The 16,652-nt window shown below is 36.7% G+C and overlaps 1 protein-coding gene and 1 pseudogene across 1 annotated transcript in view; one reads left to right on the forward strand and one right to left on the reverse strand.

The window, feature by feature from the left end:
* LOC122478320 (pyridine nucleotide-disulfide oxidoreductase domain-containing protein 1) overlaps window positions 1–11,092 on the reverse strand; it is a 28,633-nt gene extending 17,541 nt beyond the window's left edge. Inside the window, exons 1-3 of the mRNA XM_043571951.1 lie at window positions 10,922–11,092; window positions 6,488–6,568; window positions 833–952 (exon numbers count right to left, since the gene is read on the reverse strand). Of these exons, the coding sequence (XP_043427886.1) occupies window positions 833–952; window positions 6,488–6,568; window positions 10,922–10,981 (261 nt within the window). The 5' untranslated portion in view covers window positions 10,982–11,092. The remainder of the gene's footprint in view (window positions 1–832; window positions 953–6,487; window positions 6,569–10,921) is intronic.
* A 4,910-nt stretch (window positions 11,093–16,002) lies between these two features.
* On the forward strand, window positions 16,003–16,273 carry LOC122478318 (annotated as a pseudogene).
* Window positions 16,274–16,652: the final 379 nt, after the last annotated feature.

A 16,652-nucleotide genomic window follows, 5' to 3' on the forward strand; every position in this document is an offset into this window, starting at 1 on the left:
CTGCCAATCTCCTCTCTTTATCTCCACCACAGTACCTCTGACGATGTTATTCTTCCACGTGCTGCTTTTCTTTGGGTTTCTGAACAAGCAACCTCGTTTTCCTACAACGTCCTTAACTAAGAACTCTTAATTCACCCACCTTTTAAACCCAGTTCAAACATTTTCTCCTTCTGTCAGGTCCTCCAAAATCCCTAATATCAGAGCTTTGATAATACTTCAGTGACTGTGCTTTTCACATGTATATATAATTAATACATGTGCATGTCTATATTCCCTATGACAATGAGACCTCCCAGGCCAAGTTCACTGTAATGTTCCTGTTGTATCCCAGCACTTATTGCAGTGCCCAGAACACAAGACACTATGTAAACGTTAATGCTAATTTGAAATGTAAAACCTAAAATGTTAAATCAAACTAATTATATAATCCCAATAAATTCAGAAAAAGTATAAATTTTCCTAATAAAAAGAAATCAATGTTACTAAACTTTATATGCTAGGAACCTTAGTAGTGGTGGGGGTACAGATGGGTTCAAAAGAAAGCAGGGAAAGTTCATCAATATTTAACAATGGACCATCATTAAGAAAAACATCTTCTAGGGGTGCCTGGGTGACTCAGTCAGTTGGGTGTCCAACTTCAGCTCGGGTCATGATCTTGTAGTTCGTGGATTTGAGCCCCATGTCGGGCTCTGCACTGACAGCTCAGAGCCTGGAGCCTGCTTTGGATTCTATGTCCCCCTCTCTCTCCGCCCCTCCCCTGCTTGTGCTCTGCCTCTCTCTCTCAAAAATAAACAAACATTTAACAAAATTAAAAAAAAAAAAAACTTCTTACATGTTCTTTACTCTTCAGTTGCTTTACTCCGGATTCTATAACCTTAATGTTGGGAAAGCGATTTTCTAACATGGTATTCGGTTGCTCTTCAACATCAAATTCCTCCAATACTTTAGAAACCTGTATTAAATCAAAAAGGTGAAAATGTAAATTTTCAAAAAAATATTTCCTTTTAAGAATTTTAAATAATGAAAATATTTTCATTTCTTTTTATATACTACTTAATGTTCATAAAACAAGAACGTCGGCCAACTGTACTGTATACAGTGAAAAAAGGGCTAACTCGCATTTTAAGACTTGAACTCAAATGACAATCCTACCACTGGGGCAAGTCAGCCAAGTAACTGCACCTTAGTTTCCTAGCCTGGAAAATGAGGGCTAACTCTACTTACTTCTGCATATTTTAATTGCACAGCTTGTCTGTTTCTGTATCCTTATAGTTTTCTCTACTTACTAACTTTATTGTGATCTAGTCTTTGGACTCTTTCCTGTTGTCCAAAACCATCAGCATCCTCTTGGATTCACTTTTCTTCCTATGCAGCCAAGACTCCATTGTAGATCATTTCGTGTTTTGCCCACTTATACTTCCTTGCTCTCTTGTGTTTAACCATTAATTACCCTGAAAACTCACAACCACAGATTGAACAACCTGCTTTCTCCAGTCCTATACCCAGTATGCAGTGGAAGGACCACACCTTGCAGACTAGTATTTGACCTCAGCTACCCCTTCAATACTACTTGTAAGACCTACTACATGGCCCTACCAGTTCTCAAACGTTTCAGTCTCAAGACTCTCCCTTTATATTCTTACAATGGACTGAGGACTCCAAAGAACTTTAGTCTGTGTAAGTTAAACTCAGTGATATTTGCAACTACTAGAAATGAAAACTGAAAAATTTAAAACATTTCTTAATTCACTTAAGAATAGATCTAGTACATGTTAAACAGATATAATATCCTTTTAATAAGAGTAACTTTTTTTTCCAAAACAAATTAAGTGAGAAGAATGGCAGTTTTGCATTTTTACAAATGTCTTTAATATCCGGTCTTAATAGATCTGCTTTTGCATTCAAACTGCTTCCATACTCTGCATCTGCATTCAAACTATTGCAGTATGTTAATTTGGTTAAAATTTATGAAGACAGTTCAGGCTGACAGAGATGTGCAGCCTTTTCAGAGAATTGTATATTCTTCTTTGATGTTATAGTAAAACTCAACAAGTGTGGTTTCTTTTTTTTTTTAATTTTTTTTTTCCAACGTTTTTATTTATTTTTGGGACAGAGAGAGACAGAGCATGAACGGGGGAGGGGCAGAGAGAGAGGGAGACACAGAATCGGAAACAGGCTCCAGGCTCTGAGCCATCAGCCCAGAGCCTGACGTGGGGCTCGAACTCACGGACCGCGAGATCGTGACCTGGCTGAAGTCGGACGCTTAACCGACTGCGCCACCTAGGCGCCCCAACAAGTGTGGTTTCTTAAAGATTAGTTGCAGTGCAGAATTTGAAACCATTATCAAAGAATTTTCATACCCTACTACTGTGAAATCTATTGGTCTATCCTGCACTTTGGATCGTGTAACATCACATTTGTCATCTGGACAACAGTGGTTCACAAAGTTATAGAGATCTTCCACATGTTAATTTCAACTCAATACAATATCAAAAACCACATTCATTATTGTCACCAACAATAATTTTGTTATCCTGGCAACAAATACTGTCACTTGTTTTCACTCATTTTCCAAATATGAAATTAGTTTGTCAGTTGTTCTTTCAAGTAAAATTGGTATTCCACAAAAAGGGTAATTAATTCCTCTTGCAACTCAGCAACTGCACAACTGCTTTTCCCTCCTAGCCCCATATGTGGAACAAATGCTTTATGCATACATCCCATCTCATCACACAGAACATTAAAAAGACGTGCACTGAAGAGTCAGGATTTAATAAAATTACCATTGTTTACTGGCTTTAATTTATTTCACTGAGTGCCTGGAAGTGAAGAATACAAGACCACTAGTTCAGTTTAGCCACCAAGGCTTTTTTAAACCATCAGTGTTTATGTGTCAATGTAGTGACAAGAGTAACATCGAAGTAACATCTTCCAACCCTTGGTGATTTTTCTAAACGTTCACCATTCTAATGCTTCCCAAACACATTCCATCCTCAGCACTCCCAGCAAATCACTTTACTTCTTGGCTCAAAGAGACTACTAAGAACTCTTATGACTTCTTTCCCACCATCTATACATTTCCGTACTACAGTCCACCTTCCATGACCCATTTCTACCTTTTCAAGGTGAATCCAGTAATCTGTGCTCTATATGCCATCATCTCTCACCTCCTCAGGACTCCTTCCTTATTATGTACTCCTTGCTTTCCTTCATCTTCAGCCTTTCCTACTGGTTTCTAAATCTCAATAGGTAAACACGCTAAAGTGTCTTCCACCTTAAAAGAATAAAACTTGGGGCACCTGGGTGGCTCAGTTGGTTAAGCATGTGACTTTGGCACAGGTCATGATCTTGTGGTTCATGAGTTCGAGCCCCACGTCGAGCTCTGTGCTGACAGGTCAGAGCCTGGAGCCTGCTTCAGATTCTGTGTCTCCCTCTCTCTGCCCCTCCCCTGCTCATGTGCTCGCTTGTTCTAAGAATAATAAATCAACAGTTAAAAAAAAAAAAAAAGAATAAAACTCAACTTAATGCTAGTCTTCACGTTCTCTATTTGCTGCCACCCTATCTTTTCTCCTTTTGCAGCTAAATTTCAAAAGAGAAAAGTTTATCGTTACTGTCATTTTAGAGCTACCCCCCACTAATTTCTGAAAATGGTGTAAACTGTCTCAAAGTCACCAATAATTTACTAGATATAGGCACTTTTGAGTCATTATCTTACCTGCTATCCTTGGATCTGACACCACTGACCACTGCACTTAATTAAACTTTTGCCATCTTTGGCTTCAGGGAAACAAACTCTTCTTCTCTCATAGTTTTCCTCTCTGACTTAAGATTAATAAATAGGGTGCCCATTTTCAGGGCTTCCTTTCTCTCTGATCTTCCTTTAAGTGTCGGTGTTCCATAGAACACTATTATTGGGCTCTTCTCCCTGGGAAATTGCAGCCAATGCCTATGGCTGAGCTGGTACTGAGACAATGATGAATACCAACCTGTTATATCTCCAATTCAGTGTTCTCACCTGCTGAAAATGCTCCAAAAGTTTGGCATCATCTAAATTTTGGATAAAATACAATTCCACATCATAGCATACAAGCCCACCATGGTCTGCCCTCTGACTATTGGTTCAGCACTGAATTTACATTCCAGCAGAACTGAACTGATACCTATTACAACATATTATATAGTCATATACTTTCATCACCTTGGCACAGGCCTGCCTCCATTCAACCTCTTGTAAACATGGCAAGACCTACTTATTCTTTCAGTCTCAGTTTCAATCCACTCTCCTATGTAAAGCCTTTCTTGATCTCAAAGGCAGGCTCTAGCACTCATTCACAATATATTTATAAAAATAAATACGTATATATTGCAATACAACCGCAATTTTTTTTTTTGCCACTATAAGGATAATTACCACATTATAATGATAACTTTGTCTTGCAGATTTGTTACCATTCTGAGAAAGTGCTACTCATTAACCATGAGGGTTACAGAGCCAACCTGAATTGAAAACCTATCTATACACACCTTGGAGATTTACCCAGCCTCACTGACTCATTTACCTCATCTGTAAGTGGGGATAATATAAGAACCCATTTCATAGGATTACTTTAAGGATTAAATAAGTTAATGTATTTAAAACATTTAGAAAAGTGTTTGGTACATAGCAAATACTCCATAAATAACATGTTATTATTAATCTTTTTTCTCCTTTAGAAATTTCACATGCCATGAAAACATTTTCTTTAACATTAAACAAACAATACCTAATATAAAATAAAGTGTCCTTCTTACTCTTCCCTAAATCTCACACTACCCCACCACGACTGCCATCCCCCAACTCCAGAGATGACCATTAGTGACTTTTTGGTGTATGTTCTATACTTTCAATCTGTCTTCTGGGTGCTTAGCACACTGGCTCATACATAATATAGATGTTCAATAAATGATAAAAAGGATGCAATTTCCTACTTCTGAATATTAAGAATAACTGACATTTGCATAATGTTATTCCAATTCATTTTCACATATATTAGTATATCTTAAACTCCCAACCTCCTTCAAGTAAACAAGGAAGATACTATCCTAATATTAGAAGTGAAACAACTTAGATACAGAGATTTGCCAAGGCTACACAGCCAGTAAATAACAGGTAGGCCTAGAATCCAAAACTGTTTTTCTTCTATTATATAAAATTTACAAAATCAGCAAAAATTTAAGTCAAGTCTTATAACTCTGGAATAGTCACACCGAATTAAGTCTTCCAGAAAAACACTTATAAGACACAGCCAAACATCTTTCTCTTATGTATGTGCTCCTAGCCTATAATTGATTTTTTTTTTCCCATTAGAGATTAATAGCCACAATTTGTTCTCTAGTTCTCCCAATCCCTTAAGTCCTTTGGCCATACCTCAGTAGTAAGATATCTTACGTATCTCTAAGAAGGTTATAAAGGAAAAACATATCACACTAAATTACCCTTGGTCTTAGGGGTTTACAACATGAGAAAGTTTTATTTTATTATCAGGATCTAAAGGAAAACTTGTATTAAAGACTATAGTAGTATTCTTCACTGAAGTATGAGAAGAAATACTTCAGTGAAGTATGATTTACTTAATTTTTTTGCATAGCCATTATAACATTCATAATTAGAGCACTATAGTATATACATAATTTATAAATATATAAATATATGTATATTACAAGATCAGCCAAAACTTTTTAACAGGTGAGGTATCAGATCAAAAATGTTTATAGATCACTTTTCTATAACACTAAGACCCAAATGATCTTAGACTCCTAATGTAATATAAATTCATGGAACTACAAAGTGTTCTGAGATGCTTATTACACATCTGAAACATTAATTACCTACAAGTGTAAACTTAGCTGAGAAGTACTCTTCTGATATGCAAACACACAATTTATACACACACAACTACTTATAATAATTACATATATGTATTGGTATTCATATTTACATTTGCAAAGCATTTTTCCTCAAAAGAACTTTATTTAAAAATTTCTGAAAAGTAACTCTGAGTGGGAGGAAAAGATAGGAAAGACAAGACTAGGAATTCAACATCAGTTGGGTGCTTTTGGTATTTAATATAATACATTTATTTATTTATTTATTTATTTATTTATTTATTTGGAGAGCAAGAGCAGGAGAGGGGCAGAGAGAGAGGGATAGAGAGAAACATAAGCAGGCCCCACCCTGCCAGTGCAAACCCAATTTGGGGCTCGAACTCACCAACTGTGAGATCATGACCTGAGCCAAAATTCAGAGTCAGACCCTTAACCAACTGAGCCACCCAGGTGCCCTGGTATTTAATATAATTCTAAACTTTGGGCTTTGGTTTTAAAATGACCATCAAAAGAACATTTATCATTTTAAACATTTTAAAACTATAATTACACTAACTGCTGGGCAAGTTACTGAAATTACAAAAATATATATGACTAAGAAAGTTATATAAAGGATTCTTACCTGCTTGAAATTTGTAACTGCTTTAATAACAGGAGAAGCTGTTACCAGGAGAATATCTTCTGATGGAAAGTGAATAGCCAACTTATTTAAAGAAAAAAAAATTGGGAGAAAAAATTTCATAAGTAACTTTAGTTATTAACATATGTGACATGGGGGTGAGATAGGGATAATGCAATTTTAATAATGTTATTATTAACCTAGAAAACTAAAAAGTCACTTTTCCTCATCCAAAGGTCTCCATTATTCTGTGTCTTGTTCCTATTTATGGGGTAGTAGTGACTAACGTTCAACTCTAATACTGATAAAATGTATAATACGCTTATAATAAACACTAACAAAAACCTCCTGAATAAGAAAAATGATATTATCCCTTACTATCTTGCATACCAATGTAAAGTTGTCCTTCAAAGAATGAGAAAAAAAAATATCTTCCTAATTAACAGTTAAACCAACTTTTATTTCTTTTAAAATAGTATTTTCATTTCCCTTCAGTGGCATGAAATTACAGTAAATCCTTACTCATAAATATTCAGAATCTTAGCCTGACTTTTCCCAAGTGTTTTGGTACTCCTATTCTGCCTCTTCCAAATGCCCAACCAGTGTATACTCTGGAAAAACAAAACCATTTTAGTAGTAGCTTCAACAGTATTTAGAGGCTTAACTTGCTATTTTTTTTCCATCATTCTCCTCTGGCTACAACCTCTCTTTCACTTTAAACTTCCTGAAAGAATTTTCTTAAATCATACTCTGGTTCCTCAACCAATTCTATTTCTCCACCAATTTCTATTTTTTTCCCTACTATACTGTTAAAACTGAGCATGTTCAATCAAAAAAACAAACAAAAATAAATAAATAACCAAAAATAATATTAGAATGAGAAAATGAATCCAGTAAAACTACAGGATACAAAATTGACATACAGAAAACGTATGTCAAGTTTCTGTACACTAGTAACAATCTATCTAAGAGAGAAATTAAGAAAACAATCTCATTTATAACCACATCAAAAAGAATAAAATACCTAGGAATAAATTAAACCAAAGAAGTGAAAGACCTGTACTCTGAAAACTATAAGCCACCGATGAAAGAAATTGAGTAAGACATAAATAAATGGAAAGATCACGCTCATGGATTGGAAGACTTTATATTGTTAAAATGTCCATACTACCCAAAGCAATCTACAGATTCAATGCAATGCCCACCAAAATAGCAATGGCATTTTTCACAGAACTGGAACAAAGAATCCTAGAATTTGGATGAAACTGCAAAAGACCCCAAACAGCCAAAGGAGAAAGAAGAACAAGGCTGGAAGTATTATGCTTCCTGATTTCAAACCACACTACAAGGCTGTAGTAATCAAAACCGTATGGTACTGGCACAAAAACAGACACAAAGATTAATGGTATGGAACACAGAGCCCAGATATAAATCCACACATAGATGGTCAATTAATCTATGACAAAGGGGGCAAGAATATACAGCGGGAGTGGGGGAAGTTTCTTCATAAATGATGTTGGGAAAATGGGACAGCTTACATGCCAAAGAATGAAACATGACCACTGTTTCATACAAAAATAAAGTCAAAATGGATTAAAGACTTGAATATAAGACTCGAAACCATAAAACTCCTAGAAGAAAACATAAGCAGTAAGCTCTTGAACACCAATCTTGGCAATATTTTTTGAGCCATTTTCCTCAGGCAAGGTTAAACAAAGCTAAAACAAACAAAAGAAATTATGTCAAACTAAAAAGCTTTTGGAAAGAGAAGGAAATCATCAACAAGACAGAAAGACAACCTACTGAATGGGAGAAGATACTTGCAAATCATACATCCAATAGGGGTTAAGATCCAAAATATATTAAAAACTTACACAACTTACTATTAAAAAAATTTGTAAATGGGCAAAACTTGGATAGACATTTTTCCAAAGAAGATAGATGGCCATTAGATACAACAAAACATGTTCAGTATTGCTCATGCAAATCAAAACTACAATGAAATATCACCTCACCCCTATCAGATTGGCTATTATGAAAAAGACAAGAAATAACAAGTGTTGGTGAGGATGTGGGGAAAAGGGAACCATTGTACACTGTTTTTCAGAATGTAAATTGGTGCAGCCACCATGGAAAACAGTATGGAGGTTCCTCAAAAAATTAACAATAGAACTACCATATGATCCAGCAATTCTACTTCTAGGTATGTATGGGAAGAGAACCAAAACACAGCTCAAAGAGATACATGCATTCCTATGTTCACTACAGCATTATTTAAAATAGCTAAAATATGGAAGCAACCTAAGTGTCTACTGATGAATGGATAAAGAAGAGGTGGTATAAATATATTCAATGAAATACTATGCAGCTATAAATGAAATTTTGCCATTTTTGACAACATGAATGGACCCAGCGGGTATCGTGTTAAGTGAAGTAAGTCAAAGAAAGACAAATATTATATGATTTCACTTATTTGTGGAAAACGAAAAAACAATGCAAACAAAACAGACTCATAGACACAAGAAACAAACTATTAATGGAGTGGAAAGGGATTGGGGCTGGGGGGAAGAGGGAAAAATAGGTTAAAGAGATTAAGAAGAACAAATTTCCAGTTATAAAATAAATAAGTCATAGGGATGTAATGTACAGCATAAGGAATATAGTCAACACTGTAATAACTTTGTGTAGTGACAAGGGGTAACTATGCCTATTGAGATGATCATTTCATAATGTAAAGAAATAGCCAATCACTATGATGTACACCTGATGAATACTGTATGTCAATACTTCAGTAAAGAAAAAAGGAGCATCTTGAATTCACCTCCAGACCCTTAAAATTCACTAAATTTTTTAAAATATCACCTTATTTGAACTTTCTATAATATCTGATGATATTACCATTCTTTCCATCTTTCTTCTCTTTATATATTGTTATTTCCCCACTTTGTTTTCATTGCTATACCTGGCTTCAAAATTTCTTTATACTACTAAATTCACCTTCCAGTTGACCTTCCAGTCTCATTTTAACCAGCTGCCCCTGCCCCAAACATACTGGAGCTAATCAACTCTCAAAATATTTCATTTGATCACATTACTCCACTGCTCAAAATCATCTCACTTCTTGCAAGTTCTGGCTAATTTTTTTGTTTGTTTGTTTTATTTTAGAAAGAGAGCACAAGCAGGAGAGAGGGGCAGAGGGAGAGAGAGAATGCCAAGCAGTCCCCTCGCTCAGTATGTAGCCTGCCACGGGGCTCGATCCCACAACTGTAAAATCATGAGCTCAGCTGAAATCAAGAGTTGGACATTCAACTAAATGAGCCACCCAGGTGCCCCACTTGTTAGTTATTAGCAAGACTTAATAAGATACTTCATGATGTGGTCTCTCCCAGCCTTCCCAGCTTCATCTCTGGTCACCTCCCCAAGCACCATGTTCTTTAAGCTTTGCTGCTCTCAGTAGTGCTTTCCTACCTGAGATTATATATCCTTGCCTCCCTTTGGACCATCTAGTTTTTCTTGTCCACCTGGTCAACCTTTACTCATTTTCTATACTGAGACAAAAGGACACCTCCCCCTAATTCATGCCCTGTCAACTCGCCAGACACCCTTAGGTTGGCAAACACACTGATGAAATGGTTCATTCACATGTCTCTTCCACTAGATTGCGAGTCCCTAGAAAGGAGGTACCATGCTCTGTTTGTGATTACTCAGCCCTTAGTACCGTACCTGGATAACAGGTGTTTCACTTGGTGAAAACATGGAAAATACACACCTAAAGATTAGAAGTTTGAAAACAATTCTTGGATTTCCTGCACTACTTCTGTGACTTCAATGATTGCTTACATTTACTTTATATCAACAAAACAATTCTTTTTGGAGTGTGTGTGTAGTCTGATTATTCACTATAATTAGAAAAGCATTCTCCAGCTGCTTTTAATCCCTTGTTGATTGTTTTACAGAACATTACTACAGATGAAATCTCTTCTATCTTGGGAGTTCAAAGTATAGGAAACTACGTAAGGGTTTTTCAATTATTTACGAGGAACTAAGGACCTGGCATCTACCTGAAACCTGAATTCAATCAGCTAACGAGCAATGGAGGCTGAATTTTCTGACCAACTATTTACCAGTTTAAGCCCTCTTGTCTGCTCTGGCATAACTAGCACCACAGCCTGGTTCAGTCAGCTTTGGGGTCCCACCTGCCAACAACTTGCTCCCCACTCCTCTTCCCTAGGCCTAAGGCGAAGCTTGCGAGGTACCAAGAACTTCGTAGAGGGGCCGCGACGCAGTCTCTAACATTTGAAAACAAAGAGTGCTGGGGCGGGGGGAAAGAAGCGGCTAAAGCGGGATCTGGAAGGACAAGGTGGGGGCGAGAGGGTGCCTTGAGTGCCACCGCCGCGGGGTCAGGGAAGAGGCGGAACTGTCGACGCGTCAGCCTACCTGCTCAGCACAGGTGACACCCGCGATGCCACCGCCAACCACCACAAACTTTCCCGCCATCGAGGGAGGGCGCGCTGCCTTCAGGATCTCAGACTCCTAGCGGTTTTCGGGCAACCAGTGGGCGAGCCGCAGGAGTTCTTACTCTGGGAGCGGAAGTCAAGATGGGCGGCCACTTCCGGTGCCGGGGCCTGATCCTGAGACTCTGAACTACGGGTGGCCAGCAGTTCACACTTCGTGTTTTCGCGTATCCGTTTAGGGCCGCGTTTCTGCAGTGCAAACACTTCTCTTTGATTTCAGGGTTTCGTTTTACTGTCATTACACCTGAATAGAATTTTGACACATAGATATGATAAAGAGAAGACCCCCCCCCAAAAAAAAATCAACAAACAAAAATAAAGTAAAAGGAAAAGCCGCCAAGAGAAGCTTGGCAGATTGCCTAAACACAGACCAGAGTAACAGGACAGGGCACTCTCAGAATAAACGAACTGCCCTGAAGTTTTCACTATTGGTTCTTCGAGGAATTTGACATTGAGTCAATTTTAAACTCTTATGTCATAAGTAATATAATCCTTCCCTACCTTCCGCCAGCAAACCAAGATTTGACATTTTGAAAGCACATTCTTCATGATACATTAAAGCAAAACAATACTACTGAATTGTTCTGAGAAGTTATTTCCATTTACAATTTTGACCTCAGCTAAAATTTCCAGTAGTATAGATAGTTGCTCACCATTTTGTCAAAATAAATGAATATTCCTTCCAAGTGTCCAGTAAATAGCATGTGTGAAGGCTGAATTGAGTATTCCCAATCTTAATTTTACTGCTAATACCTTTTTTGTGGTATTCGTTTTGAGAAATGACTAACTTTTAAAAAATGTTTTTTTATATTCATATTATTACAGTATTCACTATTTTCATTATTTTACTATTTACTATTACCTTTACTGTCTCATGTAACATGTTTCCTTAGTGTTGTACTATAATATTAAGAAGGTACAATTTCTTTAAATGGCTGACTCTAAAACTGGTGATTACAACTCCCCTTTAATTCTTTAAACTCTATAAATAAACATTCTGGATAAATAGAAAAACCTACCATGTAATTATATGTATTTACTGATATATCTAATAATTATTTAATAATTTTTAAATATTTAATTTTATAAATTAGTAGATAGTTCAATAGTGAGTTTAGTTCCCATTACTAGTTTAGACAACCAAACAAAACATTTCTAGGAGGAGGAATTAGTACTTTAAGTCCATTATTTACTTCTGTAGCTTCTTATATTCACATGATCTCACTCACACTGTGGTCCTAACTAGATTGAACCACACTGACAGCACCCAGGATATGGTATGTTCTTTCTTTTCTGAGCATTTTCACCTAACTTTTTCTATGGTATTCTTCCTCCAACTAATTTTCCCTAGCTAAATCCTCACTGACCTTTTGTTTCAACTAGCCATTACCTACCTCCCCTAAGAAGCTTTATTGAATGTTGTTAAAACTGATTTACATGTCTTCTCTATATGTCCCAATAGCACCGTGTCATTCCCTGAGTTTAGACTTATGTCACCTTATTTTAAAACTACCTATTACTCAACCTAATCCTCACACCCCCCCACAGTAAACTCCTAAATCCTAGGGATTATTACTAATCTCCCTTCATAGTCCCAATCTTCAATTAGTAGTGAGTGCTCAATGTAAATGTCCTGAATGAATTAGTAATTAGATGGAGCATGAGACTACCTGGGAGTCCTCTAAAGACTTTTAGATTCATTTTCCAGGGTCAAGATATTCCTGTATATTATGAAAGCTAGTTCCCCTTTAGGATGGGCAAAGAGAAGAACAGCCTAGAACTGAAGCACCTGGAGGAAATGGAGAATGGCCATTGGAATGGAATTGTTTGCTTATCTTGATACTTAACTATTTTCCATTTTAGTGTATAAGGTAGCATTTTAACATTAGCTGTATTGAAAATGAGATAAATTAAAATAAGTAAAATATTTCCCCCAGCTATTTATTATACTAAGGGAAGAAAAAGGAACACCGCTTTGTAGTTACACTTTTTGTTTACTGAAATTGTAGTTCCCATAAAATAAATGAAGGTATAAAGAAGGTAAAGCATATTTCCTTCCAAATGAGAAACATACTAAATTATGGTATCACGTGGATGTGGCTAATTTAGTTGCTATGAAATACTGACATTAGAATAGACTTATTAACAAGTCTTTTGTAAGAAAGAATTATTTATTGATTTACTATGTATTGAACAAACTCTTAATATGTTGACAATTCTGGGTAACCGGATAACCTAAGAAAAGATGATACCAAAATAGAAATAAACTTGGAAGCAGTAAACTTAGAGCAATGCTATGGACAGGAACATTCATTTCTATGAAACACTGGTTTTCTCCCAATGGTCACCAACATTTCTGAACAGTAGACTGATGGGAGATAACCAGTGTTTACCAGGTATTCCACTGGTAATTTGCCAGCCAGATTGAATGAGTGAAGATTAGGGGCTATGTCACCTGCTGAGGTGGTCAGATCCAGGTAAAATTTGGGATGAAGTAGAAAGGATGGTTTGGATTAACATAAAACAAATGCTATGGAATGTTTACAAGCACCAGCTAAACCAGCCTCAGCACTGGTGAGTTGTGTTCTTGGACAAGATCATTGGCTTCGGTTTTTTAACCTATGCTGAAGGATAATTATAGCATCTACCTCAAACAATTGATGAGATTATTGTTCTTTCATTCAACAAATAGTTGCTAAGTGCCTATTCTATGCCAAATACTATCTTAGGTGGTAAGAAGTCATAGGCACTGTTTGTTCTGACTGAAGGAAGGAAGACATAAACAAGTCAACATAATAAGATTCAGAGAGAATATTTTCCCTTCTCTAGACCTATTTAATAAATATATTCTAAAAGCTGTAAGGGGCTGGGAGAGAGGCAGGATCAAGATGGGACTTATCAATGCTTTCAGAACCCAGGATGTCTTTCTGAGGCCAATCTACAAACTCTGTCTACACCTTCATTGCCTATGTACTTATAAGTTTGAAGCTGTTTGGAAACAAAAGTAGGTTTTATTCTGCCAGCCATTCAGAATTATTTTAAGATAGCTTTGGGGATCTTTGAACACATTTTTTCATCCTCATTTTTAAAGTGAATAACAAACTCAGTTTTTGCAGTGACTGTGCTCTGTCTTGTTTGTAAGCAACACCAACCCCATGCATGTGGACACACGCACACACACACACACACACACACACACACACACACACACACACACTAAAAGGGTAGCCTACTTTCCTGATTCATGTGCCTGCCTGCCTAGAACTTTATTTGGCAACTTACAGGACCAGCATCTTCAACATGATACTGACCACACTGGATTTTCATCTGCAGGGAAGGGACTATAAATCTTCTTTAGTGAATGGTTTCTCCAGTGGACTCACCAGAAAAGTGTGGAGGAACACACGCACAGGTCTTTGGGTGCAACAAAGCATATGGTAAAATACTACTGCACGTTAAGAAATCACATTCAGTGTTGGGAGCAAAGGCAGGGGCAGCAGTGACAGTGTCAAGGACTTCGGTATTTCATTGTTGCTGAGGAAGGGATGATGACCGTGGGTAAATATTTATTCAAAGAGGAGGCATCCAAAAATAACTAAGAAGTCTCCTTTAAACTTTTTTTACTGTTTGCTTCCCTCAAGTCCTCATCTCTAACTTACAGCTATGGAGATAGTGTTCCTTGGTAATAATTCCACTATAAAAATTCCTATAGTCTGGATCAGGAGATTATGTTTCTTCTCATATTGGAAGATGTGGCAACCGTTGAAGGATAATTCATCAAACTCTAAGTTCTGGCCTAACCACCATCTCACCAAGCTGTCAAGCATGCTATATTGATACCTGTTTCCCCACTATAAGATATTCATACTAACCATGGATGTATAGAATTGAGTGTTAGTGGAACACAGCTCCACTCAACCATTTAAATTTTATCCATGGCTGCTATCAATGACAGCTTTGAATAGTTGTGACAGTGATCCTAGAGCCTGCAATGCCTGAAATGTTTACTATTTAGCTCTTTACAGAAACAGATTTGCTGACCCCTAGTATAGAATAATGCTTCTGGTAACAACAATGCCAGTTTGGTGTCATGTCAGCAAAAGTTCTGATAAAAATTGGGACTTAGAGCTATACAGATACCAACACGAAGCATTGGAATGAATCTATGTGTGGCTAGTAACCAACTATTATCCTTGCCTTTGAATAAGCTTTGAGATCACGGTTATATTGTGATCAGTTCAGAAACTTCCTTCAGAGTTTGCACCTCCTGATTATCTCTCTCTGAACTTCAAACTCATTATGTATGTTCTCTTCACTCCATTGCACATGTTCTTTCTTCTCAGTGAGCACTGTTTACTCAGGTAGTTCCTCATGATTTTTAAAAATCTATTTAAATAGTATTTTTTAAAATTTTTATTAAATTCTAGTTACTTAACACAGTGTAATGTTATTTTCAGGTGTACAATTTAGTGATTCAACACTTATCTACAACATCTGGTGCTCATTACAATAAATGCCCTTCTTAGTCCCCATCACGTATTTAATAAGTTCCCCCCCCCCACTAATCTCCCCTCTTGTAACCATCATTTTGTTCTCTAAAGGCAAGAGTCTGTTTCTTGGTTTGTCTCTCTTTTTTCCCCTATGATCATTTCTTTTGTTTCTAAAGTTCCACATATGAGTAAAATCATGTGGTATTTGTCTTTCTCTGGCTGACTTATTTCACTTAGCACAATACTCTCTAGCTCCATCCACATCATTACAAATAGCAAGATTTCATTCTTTTTTATGGCTGAGTAATATTCTATTATTTATATTATATTATGTTATATTATATTATATTATATTATATTATATTATATTATATTATATATACTCCATTATATACATATATACATAAAAGAGCAGTGTGAAGAAAAGGGGGTGAGAATGACCCCCAGACTGGACAAAGCCCACACACCACTGCATCCATGTGTCCAGTGCCTATGTCCCACCACCATCACTACTATGCCCAAGAGAAAGCCTGAAGGGGATGCTAAAGGAGATAAAGCCAAGGTGAAGGATGAGCCACAGAAAAGATTGCAAGGTTATCTGCTAAACCTGCTCCTCCAAAGCCAGAGCCCAAACCTAAAAAGGCCCTGTAAAGAAGGGAGAAAAGGTACCTGAAGGGAAAAAGGGGAAACCTGATGCTGTCAAGGATGGAAATAACCCTGCATAAAATGGAGATTCTCAAACATACCAGGCATAGAAAGCTGAAGGTTCTGGAGATGCCAAGTGAAATGTGTGCATTTTCAATAACTGTACTTCTGGTAACTGTACAGCTTGAATACTATCCATCTTTTTTATCCATTCATGGTTGTAATAACTTCTTATTAGATATGTCTCCTGAGGCAAGGGAACCAAGGTGAAAAATAAACTACTGGTACTTCATCAAAATAAAAAGCTTCTGCACAGCGAAGGAAACAATTGACAAAACTGAAAGGCAACCTGAAGAATGAGAGAAGATATTTGAAAATGACATATCTGATAAAGGGTTAGTATCCAAAATACAGAAATAACTTATAAAACTCAACCCCCTAAAATAATCTTATTAAAAATGGACACATGAAAAGATTTTCAACATCTCTCATCACCAGGGAAATACAAATGAAAACTAC

Source organism: Prionailurus bengalensis, unplaced genomic scaffold (genome assembly GCF_016509475.1).
Source record: "Prionailurus bengalensis isolate Pbe53 unplaced genomic scaffold, Fcat_Pben_1.1_paternal_pri Un_scaffold_49, whole genome shotgun sequence".
In the NCBI taxonomy this organism is placed as follows: domain Eukaryota; kingdom Metazoa; phylum Chordata; class Mammalia; order Carnivora; family Felidae; genus Prionailurus; species Prionailurus bengalensis.